The 16,551-nt window shown below is 38.3% G+C and overlaps 2 protein-coding genes across 2 annotated transcripts; both read left to right on the plus strand.

The window, feature by feature from the left end:
* Nucleotides 1-1,069: 1,069 nt before the first annotated feature.
* On the plus strand, nt 1,070-2,402 carry LOC131330351 (nuclear transcription factor Y subunit B-3). Its single transcript, XM_058363898.1, has one exon. It carries the CDS (start codon nt 1,454-1,456, stop codon nt 1,991-1,993), a length of 540 nt encoding a protein of 179 aa, XP_058219881.1. The 5' UTR covers nt 1,070-1,453; the 3' UTR covers nt 1,994-2,402.
* Nucleotides 2,403-10,650: 8,248 nt separating this feature from the next.
* On the plus strand, nt 10,651-15,378 carry LOC131330352 (fasciclin-like arabinogalactan protein 2). The gene is made up of 3 exons (XM_058363899.1): nt 10,651-11,688; nt 12,648-13,141; nt 14,865-15,378. The coding sequence occupies exons 1-3, from the start codon at nt 11,172-11,174 to the stop codon at nt 15,147-15,149; spliced, it is 1,296 nt and encodes a 431-aa protein (XP_058219882.1). The 5' UTR covers nt 10,651-11,171; the 3' UTR covers nt 15,150-15,378.
* The last annotated feature ends 1,173 nt before the right edge of the window (nt 15,379-16,551 follow it).

Genomic DNA, 16,551 nt, shown 5'->3' on the forward strand with positions numbered 1-16,551 from the left:
CCAGTCTGGCCCATTTGCAATTTTTTTGGCCCGTAATAATAATCAGATCCGTTCATTTTGTAGAGCTTGTCGAGACCTTCTACTTCGAAAAAAAAACATGTTTGTCAGTTATCAATCGACGCCTGATAGGAACACATTTTTCTTTGAATACATGCACTTATTGCGGGCCCGGAATGGGGTCCAAAAAATTTGCAAATGGATGGAAATTTGACCGTAAAAAACTTGACAGGACCCTTCCCCAAGAAACACATCTCACTAATCTGAGAGCAATTCCAATCCATTTCTAAAACTCTAAAATAGAGAATGGATGTAACATATTGATGAAAGATTTTGTATTTTTTCCTCTTTTTGCACTTATGAGAGAATATAGGAGGGATTCATTGTACTTTTAAAAAATTTGAATCTCCAAATTGCTTTTGATTCTCAAAAAATGGACACAAAATCTCTAAAAGTACAATGTGTCCCCCTAGATTTTACCATAAAATACAAAACATCATGAATAAATTACAAAATCTCCCTTCAATATGTTACTTCCATTCCACTAAGCACTTTTAGGACTTTTTTTATTTTGTTCTTATTCAAAAATTTTTGCATTTTTAATTTTGCGCATCACTTTTTCGATTCTAAGTAAAAAAAAATGATAATTTTTATCCAAATATTTACGAAAATATCCAATTTTAAGCAAAAAAAATTAGTCAAAAAAGTAGTAAAAGTTGAGCGGAACGGTTCTAAAGCCTACAAATCCAACCAATAAAACAAAAAAAACAAAACAAAACGCAAGCTTGGGCTTGCGGCTCAGGCCGAGTCAACCAGCCGGCTAAAACGATCTTCAAAAAGTAAATGCAGCCGCCCCTCCCACTACTACTAATGTCTACTATACATCTCACCCACACAGCCAATAACAACTCTCCACCAACGTAGCCCCCTCCACGACCGTCCAAATCACCGTCCCCACGTTCTCATCCAACGCCCAAAAAACTCCCACGTAACCCTCTCTTATCATCAAATTAAACGGCCACAAACACTCCACGTGTCAACCCCATCCGATATTATACCCCCGATCCAACGGACCCGCCATTCCCCCTTCCTCCCCATTCCCCTTTCCTTCCTATCCCAAATCCCCTTCCAATTTTCCGGGAAAATCTCCACCGTCTGTCCAATTATCCCGGCAAATTCGAGACTTATCAAATTCTCCATGTATATTTCCTGATAACTCTTCTTGTTTTTTGATAACCAGGTGGCCGGCGGTTGCGTGCACCTTGACAAATCTCGGGATTCTAAAGTTGACGACCGGGGCAAAACCCAAAAAAAGATTAAGAACACCATTTTGAACATGAGACGTTAGGAGGGACCAAACCTTAAGTGCCAGACTTTGATTGCGCTGGACCAATCCTTGGGGTTATACTTCTTGACGATTTAAAGTGTTCAGACCAGTTTGTGTGCCTCTTGACTGATGGCGGATTCGGACAACGAGTCGGGAGGGCAGAGCGGGGCGAACAGCGAGCTGTCGGCAAGGGAGCAGGACAGGTTCCTGCCGATCGCGAACGTGAGCAGGATAATGAAGAAGGCCTTGCCGGCGAACGCGAAGATATCCAAGGACGCAAAGGAGACGGTGCAGGAGTGCGTGTCGGAGTTCATAAGCTTCATCACGGGGGAGGCGTCGGACAAGTGCCAGAGGGAGAAGCGGAAGACGATCAACGGCGACGACCTGCTGTGGGCCATGACGACGCTGGGGTTCGAGGAGTACGTGGAGCCGCTCAAGGTTTACCTAGCCAAGTATAGGGAGATGGAAGGGGAGAAGACCGCCGGTACTGCCGGCGGAGGGAAGGAAGGATCCTCCGGCGGTGGCGGCACCGGCGGAGGAGGAGGGTTTAATGGTGGTGGTGGTGGTGGGATGTACGGAGGGATGCAGCAGGGGGGTATGATGATGATGGGGCAGCAGCACCATCAGGGACCGATGTACGGCGGATCGGGTTATCAGAGGTCACGGTAGGTGGCGGCGGCGGCGGTGGCGGAGGAGTCCGATTTTATGCACCCGCTCTGGTGTAATAGTATTACTAGTATTCATGTGAAAACAGTTGAACTCACCTCTCCAAGTGGCTGTACAAATTTGTATTGGAGTAAGAATGCATGGCAGTGGGTTAATCTCAGACCACTCCTAAATTATTTAGGCCTATTTTTTTTTTTTTTTTGCCTTTTTTTTTTTTTTTTTTTTAACAACGTTTTTGCGTAATTTGTTTACCAGATTCATAGAGCTGTTTGTATGTTCTTTGTTTTTTGTTTTTACAACTTCTGTGAATTTCAAGGGGTAAATGTGTAATTGTGACAAGAAAAATGGGGAAATTAGAATGGCCATGTCATACAGAGTGGTAACTAATTAATTGGAAAGATTTTGTTGCTTTTGGGCTTGTGTACATGGGAGTGCAGTTCAGATGTACATGGATGGAAATGGAATGGGTAAAATGGTAATCCTTGGCAAGACCGGTTAAAAGAGCATACCATTTTCGCTCTTCTTTTCGAGCATTACCCACAGGACGCGCGTGAAAGCACGAGCAATTGAAGGCAAACGGCCGAGAAAATTTTAGTTTTTGCTCGATAAATTAAGTCGTGCCTGCCATGCCCTGCCTTACCCGCTGACAAGCAATCGGCTTGCCATGCCTTGGCTAGACCGGTTAAAATAGCATGCCGTCCGTGGTGGTTGTTGGGAAAGAAGAATAGTTTGTCTTGCTCTTTTATAGTATACCTGCAGATGTGGAAAGGAATCCATCTTATGACAGTCATAGCTAGCTATCTTTCTACACTAAATAGGAGTATTGTACTAGCATTTCCATTCTTAGTCTTTGAGATGATTGCTACATGTTGATGCCACTCTTTCTTCGGCTAAACCAATAGAACACATGAATAGGGATGAAACCCAACTTCCACTTTAGTGCAAGGCTGTTATAAGTTGGAATTTTTTTTTTTTCCTGATGGGAGTAGAATTAATATTGTACATAGGGCTTCGCTCGCTTTCAGGAATTGAATACAACAATTGACTAAAAGAATGTGTTTGTTTTCGGGAATTGAAGCACCAAGTTCAGTTGCATGTGAATCATACAAAACCGTGAACAAATCTGATTATCTCGAATAATACTGTGGCCAGGATGTATGAAGTTGTACATGCATGATCTCAAAATTTTAACCTTTTGTTGCATTAAATTAAGTGTCAAGAATGAACTCACACGACAACTTGTAATGTAAACTCATGTTAAATCCAACCAATCTAACATATCTTTAGAAAAGTGGCATTGATGATCTTTTTACTACTATTAATGTTATAGAGGAATCTCATATCTTTTGTCGTATCGTCACCTCAACGGTAATTCAACAAAAACATAGCCCTGATAACGATTGTTTCTGCTCAATTTTCTCCCACTTCGTTATCCTTAGGCATCTAAATTGGTATAGCGTACATGTATTTTTATCATGGCGATACACATATATAAGTTATATGTGATTATTCGGTACCAATGGTACAAGTACAAAACATGGGATGGTTACGAAGATAGCTGAAATTGGTGATTTAGGGAACTGAGATTCACCCACTTTTAGCTTTGCAGTACAAGCTGGATGAAGGTCTAAAGATGTGATTTCCATAATTGTAAGCTCTCTATGCATGGGACCATGGGTACCTATAAGGTAGTTTAATAAAACAAGGACAGTCGGTGAGAGTCCTGTGAGGAGAGAGAGAGAGAGAGAGAGAGAGAGAGAGAGATAGATAGATTTGTTTCTAATAGGAGAGAATCCAGTCCTGTGAGGAAGTTAGGGTTATCTTGTTTGCGGGGGAGAATGGTTTCAAGTGCCATTCATCATGTCCAACGACTTCTATAAATATATATTGAGGGGTGTTTCCACCAACCTAAAAGTTATGGACTACAAGTTTTTTGTTGTCTTTATTCAAAAAAATTCACTTTTGTTAGTTTCGTAATATCCAATTTTTTTTAAACATCAGAAAAGTAAAAAATTGTGACTTTTACCCAATTTTTTTGAAAAACATTCAACAAAAGTTAGCTTTTTGAGATTTTTCTTGAATATTTCTAAAAATACTTGTGTAAAAGTAATAATTTTTCACTTTTCCGATTCTTCTCATCGAGACGGACCAATAATACGTAAAAATTTGGCACAAAACTAACAAAAATAAATTTATTTTTTTAGATAAGAACAAAATAAAAAAATTAGAATCCACTAACTTTTAGGTTAATGGTAACACCCCTGAGACTCACACCTTCAAGCACTTGTTGCATGTATATGTGGACTGGGTATTTGTGATATTGTACTCTTCTTTTTCGTTTGATTGGTTTACATAGTACAACCAATTACTTTAGATATTAGAAATGCTGGGGACACGCCTCTCAGCCACTCTCCAGACACTCCTCTCTCACAAGTAGTAGGCTCCACACATCTGCTGGCTCCAGTACTGCTTGTGAGAAAGGAGTGTCTGGGGAGTCGCCGAAAAACGTGTCTGTAGCATGAGTGATTTATTTTACGGTTCCACCCTCAAATAGGACTATGAGGACAGTCAGATCAAGTTCCATACTTCCATATACTGTTCTAACTACTCAATGATCAAGTGGGCTTTTAGAGTTGGGCGGCAGTCAGCCAATTGTACAGTCATGAGTCCATAACAAAAGCTAGCCAATGGATGGCCTCATGGCCCAAAGAATTTTTAGTGTCAGTCTCCCTCTCACCTCACTTCTTTTACAACCACATCCAAACACACACTCAAATACACACCCGCATATACTAGAGTGTGCAATGCGTGTGGAGCCCACACACTTATATATGTGGGTATGTATTTGGGTGTATAAATTGAACGTGGTTATAGAATTATTGTTTTTGTTTTTGGCCGATACTCAAGTCTCACCTCACTTCATCTCATCGCTGGTCAAAGTTGAAGTAGTTGAGCAGCCAATCACTGTATCCTGTACACAAATAATGCACTCCACCTAAGGAGAAATTTTTCAGTGCGGGGTGGGCACGGGCCATGTGTCTCGGCCATTCAAATGTGTTTTGAACGACACAGATTTGTTTGGGTAATTTTTAATTGTAAAATTATCAAAACACCCCCTCAAGCCCAAACAAATCTAGACTGCCTAAAATACATTCGGAAGGCCGAGATGCGTGCTCGACACCACGTGGCCTGTGCCCAACCCGCACTGAGGCCCCGTTCCGGAACGTGAAATAAGTACTTATTTTTTAAGAAAACAATTTCAAGTTAAAAAATGATGGGTTTATTGAAATCTAAAAATATGTAATATGGATCTTATTTGAAAGATCTCATTGAGATCTTTAATATGGTGAAAAAAAATTAAAATTTTTTTTTTATTTACATTATTTTTTAGTTTGAAAATATAAAATAAGTACTTATTTTTTAAGAAGGTGTTCTGAAACGGGCTCTGAAAAATTTCTCCCACCTAAGAGGACAAGACAACACATGAAGTGCACAACATCCACTTACAAAAGTCACCTTCGTCCCACAATCAAATAATACTAGTACAGTAGTACTAACAACAAATTAAGGAAAATGCTAGGATACATGAAAGTGTTCATAATGAAAAAGAACATGAAAGAGAAATGAACATTTTAGATTTACAGTGTTGTGAATTTAGATCGTTCATTTATATTTCCTGTTCATTTTCACAAAACACTAAAATATGTCGTATCAATCCCAACAACAAGAAGTCACAATCGCAGATAGCATATTTAGAGATGGACTTATTCAAGGAGTCGCAGTAAACAGGTTTATTACAGAGCTTTTCAATCTCACTCGTCTGTCTCGACAATCAATAATCCGAGTTTTAAAGAAATTTTTTCGGGGAAGAGTTTAAACTTCTCCAAAAAAGTTTCTAAAAAATCCGAACAGTCCAAAACACTTTTGAACTCACGCTATTGACTTTGTAAAACCTTATTCGCGAAACCCTCCGTAAATAAGATTTGCTCATTTTTCTTAAAGAAAACTTCATAACCATAAGTTTTCCTTCTTCCTTCTTTTCCTTCTCTCTTAGGTCCCGTTCTGTTAAGATTATTGGCTTTGTTCGTTTAAGAGTTTTGGATATTTTAGTTTTGGTAGTGGGTGGAGAAAGAAATAGGATAATGATTGGGAAGATGGATAATGAATGGAAAGAGATAGAGAGATAAATAAAATTAATAATTGGAGATATAAGGTAATGATTGGAGAAAGATATAGGATAATGATTGAAAAACAAAGTTAAAACAAAGTAAATATAGGAAACGAACAAGGCCACATATTTTTTAAGTACTTATTTTTCACTTTATGAGATATGTCATTTGCATAATACATCATATTTAATTCAAAAAATAAGTAATTTACTTGAAAAATAAATATTTTATTTTAGTTAGTGAAACACAACTGAGTTGTTCGAAGCTTGATAAAATTGGATTGGAGATTGGTCCACGGGAATTGAATCTAAAGGTCTGCTCGTTCTAGAATACCTACTTAAAAAATAATTACTTATTTTATTTTTTCAAACTCAAAAATAATGTGAATAAAAAATACTTTTTTTAATTTTTTTTTTACCATTCAAAATATCTTAATAAAATCTATCAAATAAAATTTATATTGCTAAAAAAATTATTTATATAAATATATTATTTTTAGCTTAAAATTACTTTCTTAAAAAATACTCAAACACTCCTGCTTAAAGTTAGTTCTAGAACGGGCCCGACGGGAACAAACAACGAACAGGGTGTACCCAAGCTACAGAGTTGGAAGATCACAACCGTTGATCTTGAGGGAAGTAGTTGGCAGCACATCGCTGTCCACGTGGCTGACATGATCTGACACCATCATTCCAGGCTGTTGTTTTTATAGTTATACGTACGATCCTGCCGACACTTTAGCCGGTCCCACTAGGCCCACCACACAGGAATAAAATTCTCAGCATTTTTGTAAGCTAGGGAAAAAGTGATCAACCAATAATTAAGAGGAAGATCTAACCCTTAATAACCATGATTAAGGTGGAGAAACGGAGAATTTTTTCAGTGCCCAACGGCTATTGCTTCGTTCAATCCGATATATGGAATAATACCCCAGCGTAGGGTCTAATACGTCAGTTGAAGCATGATAATTCGGAAGTTCGGGATTGTACCCAAGGGAATAATTAATACGGTTTTGCTGGATTTGTAGATGCAAGTAAGAGCTTTCGGCTTTTAGACAGCCAACTTGATTTTACGTGTGTAGTGGAAATGAAAAGGGACTAAATTAAAAAGCGAATAAACTAAGATAAAAGGCAGGTTAGGTCTAAGAATTGCTAACACTCACGACTCAAGTTAAACTGCATTTCTCACCCAAATACGCGATTCAGGATACACAATCAAGGTTCCCGAATCGGAAAATAGAATGGTTCGATTAACAAGCTAGCTCTATAATTTATTTAGCAAATGCCTCGTGCGACAGAGCTCCAAGTATCATGTGTGGTAGGTAGGCGATGCTCCTACCTACATATGATCAAGGAGATTAACACCTTAGCTATTTGACAAATAAAACCCGAACCCCGCATCGATGATTGAAACCAAAGGTTTAAATTTTATGGTGAAAAACGCAATTCTACTTGAGCTAGGAGGTGCTAGTCACCCCATGACCTAACCTTGAAAAACTACTCACCCATATCTATTGAGATAGGAGCAAGTGAAAATCTACTTAGCATAATTGAATTGATAACACTAGAAGAAAATTGGAATGAAAAATAAATCGGAAGATTCACTACAACTTTAATAAAGAAGACAATACCAAAAACTAATTAATGAAAATAGAAAATAAATATTCAAGACTGGAAATGAAGAACATTCAAGAACAAAAACAGATCTAGATCTAGATCTACAATGATGTAAGCAAAAATCTATTCTACTCTTCCAGGTACGCCCTAGATTCTTCAGGAGATGCTTCAAAATTCCCCTCCTAGAGCCCTCGGTATCGATGGCAACAGGCTTATGCTGCTGTGATAAGAGCTTCGGCATTGATGTAACTTATTTCTCTCCATCGATGCCGAGCTCATTAGCTGCCTCCCTGGATAAGCCCCTCGGCATCGATGTAACTTCCTTTATCCCATCGATGCCGAGCTCAATAGCTCTAGCCGCTGAGCTTTGCCTTGCTTCTTTGCCTTGCCTTGGCGAGCCGTCGGGTCACCATCTAGCCATTTCTGCCTAGGCTTTGGACTTTAAAACTCCTTTATTTGGATGATTTCCTACAAAACAGAAATAGCAAACTCTACGAGCAAAAGCAGTTAAAACACTATTTAACGATTAAATTGAACTTAAACTAGAAAACTAATGCACCCTTAATGACATTATCGGGTGCTTATCAACTATATCCCAAGTGGTGCCGCTCGGCACTTCCGAGCAATCCAATACACTTTTGGATGACTCAAATTCAAACCTTCTCTCTCTTCTCACCCTTCCTCTTTCTCTTTCCTTTTTTTCTCTTAAAATCTGAACTGTCCAAAATCGCATCAGAGGGGTTCAGATGTGCTGAGCGGACATCACGTGGTATCCACTTGGCATTGAAAAATTCCTCGGAGAACCGACAAGGGTCACCCGTATGATGTAACCATAAAATCTATCTGTCAATCACAAAAACTATTTTATCGAGTGTGTTTAGTCAGGATTTTATTCACGTATGGTGTAACTATAGGTGGCTTCATGGAATATGCTTTCCCAATAGATTTATTTTTTTTATTTTTAGTTTTTTAATTCCCCGATCTGCTAAGGTACTTTTTGAGTAATGCTAGGGTATATAAAGAAAACTTATTAGTCCGAAAGTGTTCTAAAAAAAACAATCAGACTCCGTTCGTTTAAGGGTTTTGGATTTTGAATTTTAATTAATATTCTATTTATCTTCGATTATTACTTTCATTTTTCTCTCTAACTCTATTCAATCATTACCATTATTTTCAATCATTACTCTATTCACTCATTACTAACAAATCCAAAATCCTAAAACGAACATGGTCTCAGTGGTTGAGATTCACTTTGATGATTGGGTTCCACACATCAAACTGAATCTCAACCACTAATTGCTCTTTTCGGGACACTTTCGTTGTAAGTTTTCTTTGTCCTTAACATCAATGTTTTTTTTAAGTAATTATTTCTTGATTTACGAGACAAGTCATTCTCTCATAATATATCACATTTAATTCAAAAAATAAACGGAAAAGATATAGGTACCGACGGATTTCCCACCGAAATCGTACCGACAGCCCCGCCGGGCCGTCGGTATGATTTCTGTGGGAAATCCGTCGGTACGGATAGCAGCACTCAAAAATAAAAGTCAATTACTTATTTCTCTTAGAAAGGGGCCTAAATGATCGGCAAGCGCTATGCTTTAGCTCCGTTTGGTACACTGATGGGTGCTAGTGCTACAACAATTGATCGTCTGTAATTGAGACGGGAATGGAGTGTGGTTATGTATTTGAAAAAGGAAGACGAAGCGAGTGAAACCCGTCCCAAAACCCCTCATTGCCATACCCCTCTGCTATCTATTCACGTTTTGAATCAACTTTTTTTTTTTTCAGGACATTTTCCAAAGGCATTCTCTTGTAAAATGCAAGTATACTTTTCTTTTTGTTGAAGTGATTGAATGTTCTTTTCGTGGGAGAAGGTAGAAGTGTCTTAACATGAATCTACACCGACACAGAAAACTTGAGGGCATCAGAAACCTAACAGCAAAAGAAAAAGACCCCAGCAATATATTAGAGGCATGGCATTGACAGCTAAAATTGGACAAAACAAAATCTCACATCGTTGGGTATAGGAAAATTAATTTTTCAATGACCTGTAATAAGACTAGTAACCTATTTATATATCTCAAGTTCTGTTACTAAACTTTGAGATTTCAAAACTAGTCGACGTGGTCTTAATTGCTGATTTGAACACCAAATTGTCGATATATTAAAAATGCTTAAATAACGAGTTTTTTTTTTCCCACTAGTTGACATGATATACAATTGTTAACAGAAGTTACTAGCCAAACCATTCATTTTCGGAAAGCACTTTTTTTTTCCTATTTATCTTCACAAAAGTGTAGTATGTGATGTCATGGACAACTTAAGTGACGGTTTGTCAAATGGGTTGACCCAGTGATCCTAGCCAGGAACTTTGGAATTTGCTTCCTACTCATGTCTCAGGTTCGATTCTCCTTGTTGCCACCTCACCTCTTGAGTAAGCATGAAAATGGCCTCGAGAGAGACTGTATGAATTAATCCGAGATGCGCGCAAATTGACCCGGAACACCCTGCATTACTAAAAAGGAAATTAACACCTAACAAAAGGTATGAATGAATGACGACCCTAAGTTCCACTTACTAGTAGTGGATACACATGTGTGGCCAAACAGACCGTTCATCAAATGATGGTACTCCAATGCTACAAAAAGCGCACTTGTTGAAGAAATTGATGCTTTGCTTGCCCTTTTGGCCTTTACCATCATCACTCCCAAGGTCTAAATGTATTTGAAGTGCTTTCCCAGCTCTAGAACCTGAGCATCTGAACGTGGGTGTGTTTTGGTTAGACATTCATTTGCAGTACGGAAAGTTCTGGAACTGGCCTGTTAAAGAGGGGCTTAAATAGGTACACCATAATATTCACCTGCACATCAAAGCCCTTTTTCCCTGCAAAATCAAAACCAACTGTAATCTTATACTACTTCAAATTGCTCACCGTTGCAAAGGCAAAAGAGCTTAGTCATGATCGCCTGGTCATATAATCATACAAAATGACCGAATTCGCTCCTGCTATCGATCGTCTCTCTGCGCTTACGTTCTCGATTCTCGCACTCACGAATTATAGTTGTTTGTAAGATTTTCGAAAGACGCTTTCTCGCTCACGTAACTGCACGCACATTATGCGACCATGGAGATATTCCGTCACACAATCATCTGGTAAGATTATTTTGCTCTACTGACAGACAGTAGTACTACACAATCAACTTTAGATAATCAGAAAACATACATGTCCAATGTGGGTCCCACCTAGCCTGGCCAACCACTTGCTTTGATCCCATTCTAGAGAAAGCTCATCCTTGCAAGAAACGATTGGATGACACATTCCTTCACTCAGGCCACACAGACCTGACTATAATAATAAGGTGATTATGAAATACAAGAAATGGGAAGCAGATGCCAAATTGCAACTATACAATCACACACATTATATTCACACTTGACACTAACACAGTGTTCCCCCACTCACACTTCAAAACTTCAAACCCTCCGGCCGCCGCAATGCGGACTTTTCCGGCACTCCCCCTTTCTCTCCTCCTCCTCTCGCTCTCTCTCCTGATTCTCCTACCGTCGGCCTCTCACGCCCACAACATCACCCGCATCCTGGCCAAACACCCGGATTTCTCCACCTTCAACCACTACCTGACCCTCACCCACCTCGCCGAGGAGATCAACCGCCGCGAGACCATCACCGTGTGCGCGGTGGACAACGCGGCCATGTCCGACCTCGTGTCCAAGCAGCTCCCGCTGTACACCGTCCACAACGTCCTGGCCCTCCACGTCTTCGCCGACTACTTCGGCTCCAAGAAGCTCCACCAGATCACCAAGGGGTCCACCCTCACCGCCACGCTTTTCCAGGCCACCGGCAAGGCTTCCGGCACGTCCGGATACGTCAACATTACTGACCTCAAAGGTGAATGATATGATTGTCAATTTATCTATCTATATATAATTTTACATTCAACGTTCACATTCTGAATTAATTCCATAATAATAATCAGCGGTGGAACAGATCTTTAGAGAATGAAATCTACCAATGTATTAGTGATATCGTGAACATAGTCACAAAAATGTTATAGGAAGTTTTATTACTTTTGTTAATGACCAAATTTTCATCCCAACCACTCAATGTTATTGTTCCGTACACTTTACGATAAGCTTCATAATATCATGAGCAATGCTAGTTACACAAAAAAAATGTATCCCGAAAAGGTAAATCAACAGTACAAATTTGCAAATGTACCCCAAAATTACCCCAAAAAAGTGATTCACAAATGTACCCCGAAAAGGTAAATCAACAAATTGAATATGTACCGTGGATTTACCTTTTCGGGTACTTAAAATTATTGATATTGTGTTGTGAAGCTTCATGGACCACTAGATGAGTTTTCTATCCATACGGGCTGTTTAACATTCGTGATACGCATATACACTAATGAGTTTTAGCTATTTAAATTAAGATATGCATATACACTTTCACAAATTTTATCCTACATTGTACTATTTGCATCAAGTCTAATGTACCTTCGATTTGAGTGATTCTTTACCCCATGAGGAGTGTAATCTCTCAATAAGAACGATTGCGTATATCGTTCTAAATCTTCAAAAGTCATTTGTGTTACTAGTTAGAAACTCCTTTTTTTTTTTTAATCAGCAAAAGAAACTTCACTTGAATATGATACTGATTGTCGTGCTCCACAATTACACCAAGTTTTTCTATTTTCACTTATTTATCTAGGTAGATGGTCTCTCTATTTATTTATTTGTAGAGTGTGATTGATGGTATCATTATTATTACAATGGTTTAGTTTGATTATCTAATTAATTAAACCATTTAATCACAATTTATGTTTTTTTGCTAACAAAATTAAGGGGGCAAGGTGGAGTTCGGGGCGGAAGAAAGCGACGGAAAACCCAAGGCCACATACGTGAAATCCATCGAAGAAATGCCGTACAACATCTCCGTGATCCAGATCAGTCGGATCCTGACCTCATCCGAGGCCGAAGCCCCGACTGCGGGTCCGACCCTGAACGTCACCTCGCTGATGTCCAAACAAGGCTGCAAATCCTTCTCCGACCTCCTCATCAGCTCCGGCGCTGTGGACACGTTCACGGACAACCTCGACGCCGGGCTGACCGTCTTCTGCCCGAGCGACGCGGTTCTGGCCGCGTTCATGCCCAAGTACAAGAACCTGACGGCGGCCGGGAAGCAGTCGCTAGTGCTCTACCACGGCGTTCCGGTGTACCAGTCGATGCAGACGTTGAAGTCGAGCAACGGATTGACGAACACGCTGGCGACGGACGGAGCGAGTAAGTTTGATTTCACGGTGCAGGATGACGGAGAGGACGTCACGTTGAAGACAAAGGTACGTGGCAAAATAAAGCTTTACTGTAACAAAAGTGCTACACACACAACCAATCTCTAACTATTCATTGTCATGATAAATGGTCAAGATTCACTTAAACTATTTTCCATAAAAGTTAGACTTTTTCTTGAAAGAATTTTTTTTAAATCTAGATTGTTCAAATACATCTAGACGATCAGAATTACGCACACCACCAACATGCAAGTAGCATTTTAAGAATCCCCATAATTTGCCTTTTTTAAATGAAAATTCTCTGAACATAAGTGGAGAAAAAACTTATTCCTTCTGTCCCAATTTGTTTGTTCAATCGTCGAAATACGTGTTTTTCAAAAATATATTTATATCTTACAATTTATAATGTTTTTTATGATTTTGAAAATTTTATATAATAAAACTAATTGAGATCTATCAAACAAGATCAATATTACATATTAAAAATATTACGAATTGAAAATTATAGCCAATTCTTTAAGAGGTCAAACGCTCTCAAAAAGTCAAAAAATGGGACAAACAAACCGGGAAGGGGAGAGTATTAAAAACGCACTGGGATAAAAGTTGGTTTTGGGGAGCTAAAGCCGATTAAAGTCAAATTTTCAGGCACAAATTTGTCTTTAAGTCATTGGAATTTGGATGTACTCCTTATATGTTCCACATACTTTCATTGTGTGAAATTTATGTCATTTGAATTATTCAAGACACTTTTTCAAAAATATGTGTAGCATTGCTCTTTTTAAAAGATAACTATTTATGTTTATATAAGAGAATGTACAACAATACTAATAGGTAAAAGAATTAATAAAAGACTAATTTTATTTATTTAAGCTAGTTACTTTGTTCATGCTCAATCTAAAACATTGTTTATTTTGAATTTCTTCACTGAAAATATGTGGATTTCTTTTACTTTCAATGCAGTTTTTAAAGTTGAAATGATAAAGGAGAGAGAGTCCATGCTTAAAGCTTTGTTTGGAACATGTCGAAAGGAAGATAAAGTTTTTAAAAATTCCTTCTTTTGTTTTGGTTTGAGAGGATGGATGAAAATGACAAAATAGTGTTCTAAGAATAGTAAATTTCCCCCTCATTTTTTCATTTTTTTATTAATTATTTTCTCACTTTTCACGAGTTCCAAAAACAGAGCATAAAGAATAAATTAATGGTTAACTACTGAAAAAAGGACTCCAATATATTCTTATTTGACTGGGCACTGGAACAAATGTTAATTTAGCTAGCTATTTAACTAGTAGTTTTGTACATTTCTAATGCAGAAATGATACCCACACAGATAAACAGTACACTGATTGCAATGTGGGGCTCATTATGGGTCTCACAAAAATGATCCAAGCCGTTCATTAAATTTAAAATATTTTTTTAAAGGTTTTCGCGAAAAATCAGATCAATCCGATACCTATAGGTGCTTGATTCGATTATCTAACTTCTCATTATCCTGAAATCCAAATGAAAAATTAAATAATTGAATCGAGCACTTATAAGTATTGGATTGAGCTAATCTTTCATGCGAACCTTTGAAAAAATATTTTACATTCAATGAACGGATCGAATCGTTTTGTGGGACCCATAATGAGCCCCACACAGCAATCCATGCACAGAATCTGTGCACAATTGCTGTGCGAGTAGCAGCTCTCTTCCTAATGTGCACTAAAACTTCAAACTATTGCACTTGCTTATTCTTTCCATTCGTAGACATAGTATAATTTTTCCTTAACAGGTGGTGACGGCGACGGTAACTGGGATTGTTGTGGACCAAGAGCCGTTGATTGTATACAAGATTGATAAGGTCTTGTTGCCGGCGGAGCTGTTCAAGCCCGCCGCGGCGGCGCCAGCCGCGAAGGGAAAGAAGGGCGAGGAGGACGCGGAGGCACCAGGACCAGACGCGTCGGATGATGATGCGGCGGATCTGACAGCCAGCGATAACGGGACTGCGAGATTGTACGGTGGAGGTTTAGTAACGGCGGTATTGGTGTTGTGGTCGGGTGTTTTCGGGTTGATTTGAGAAACCATGTTGAATAAAAGGACTGCATAGCAGAAAAAAGAATTGTTATTTTTTTTGGCCTTTTTTTTTTTTTTTTCTTTTTTCCTTCTCAAAGAGGAAAATAAAAGAGTTCCTGTTCTCCCTTTTCCCTTTTGGAAAACAAATATCGATTTCATTATTGTATTTGTAATTATTTGTGTGTAAACAAAATTTCATTTTGTGGTTAGTGATACTCAATAAATTTCGTTTAGTGTGTTGTCACGTTTGTTTGGATTATCAATGAGGCGAAACATATAAAAATCAGTTTAATACTTTCATCTCATTTTTACTGAAAAAGGTTTAGAAATATTGTTTGGATAGAGGGAAGTTACCACTACATATATGACATCTGTTGGGCTCTCCATATTGCATATTTGTTAGAATGATTTTTCTGACAAACATGAGTATGAGTTTAAACTATCTTTGTTGGCAGTGGAAAGTTGGAAAACTGTAATTTTTCTGCCGCCGCTATTTTGGATCCCACGGTGCATTTATTGTAATCATCTGAACTTGATAAAACATCGATAGGTATATTAGAAACTCAATTTTGATTTATGAAATAGTATCTTGCACATTAAATTTTAAAATTATTGACCGATCCAAAATCGTCCATTTACAACTTAACTGTATCATTATACGCGTCTCACATATAATTCGCCTTTAACGTTGTAATCTATAATACATAACCAATTTTGTTAAATATCCGTTAGAAATCTAGTTTTCTTTTCTTTGCTTTTGCTTTTTGAAATCTAGTTTTCTTAAACTCCTCAATAATAGCAAAAGGGTGAACTCATTTTTTGAATGATTTTTTTTCATTTACCATCTAATTGTATTTCCATATATAGTCCACTTTTTTTTCTTAATTTAGAAAATAACCATCTAAGTTGCTACAAGTTTGTTTGGAGAACAAAATTCAATAGGGACTGTCGGTGCCCAACTGTAGGATCGAGGAAATTAAATGAAACTGATGCCAACTGTCACAAGCTCAAAATCATGTCTCCACCATTATTTGGGACCCTTGGGATTTTTTTGGTTCAAAGTCAGCCGGTCCATTACCTTTCTGGCAACTTGCCCGCCCATAATGATTTCCGAACATTCACAGTCGCGTAGACAATCGATTATGTCGTTGTTAAGTGTCCTTTAGTAGTCTTCCCGGATTTGTTTACGGAGTTATTACGTCGGGTGCTCGCCCTTCAGTGTTCTTCAGTGTATTATATCTCTATAATGCGATCCTCGGATCTTTTTTATATCAATGACAGCGATCTTCTTCTTCTGAAAGAAAAAAAAAAAAGTCGGTTCATTCAATGTGAGGAATTTTGGTGTTACTCGGCTAGTGGGGCACAGCTCACATGTGTGGTTAGATTGGTGTTCTTTTGTTTTTGGG

Source organism: Rhododendron vialii, chromosome 6a (assembly GCF_030253575.1).
Source record: "Rhododendron vialii isolate Sample 1 chromosome 6a, ASM3025357v1".
NCBI classification, from domain to species: domain Eukaryota; kingdom Viridiplantae; phylum Streptophyta; class Magnoliopsida; order Ericales; family Ericaceae; genus Rhododendron; species Rhododendron vialii.

Bases quoted from the DNA above. Each gene is read 5' to 3' on its own strand.
- LOC131330351 (XM_058363898.1), top strand. From the start codon at position 1,454: ATGGCGGATTCGGACAACGAGTCGGGAGGGCAGAGCGGGGCGAACAGC.
- LOC131330352 (XM_058363899.1), top strand. From the start codon at position 11,172: ATGCCAAATTGCAACTATACAATCACACACATTATATTCACACTTGAC. The intron at 11,689-12,647 runs GTGAATGATATG...AACAAAATTAAG, and splicing joins CAACATTACTGACCTCAAAG to GGGGCAAGGTGGAGTTCGGG. The intron at 13,142-14,864 runs GTACGTGGCAAA...TTTCCTTAACAG, and splicing joins ACGTCACGTTGAAGACAAAG to GTGGTGACGGCGACGGTAAC.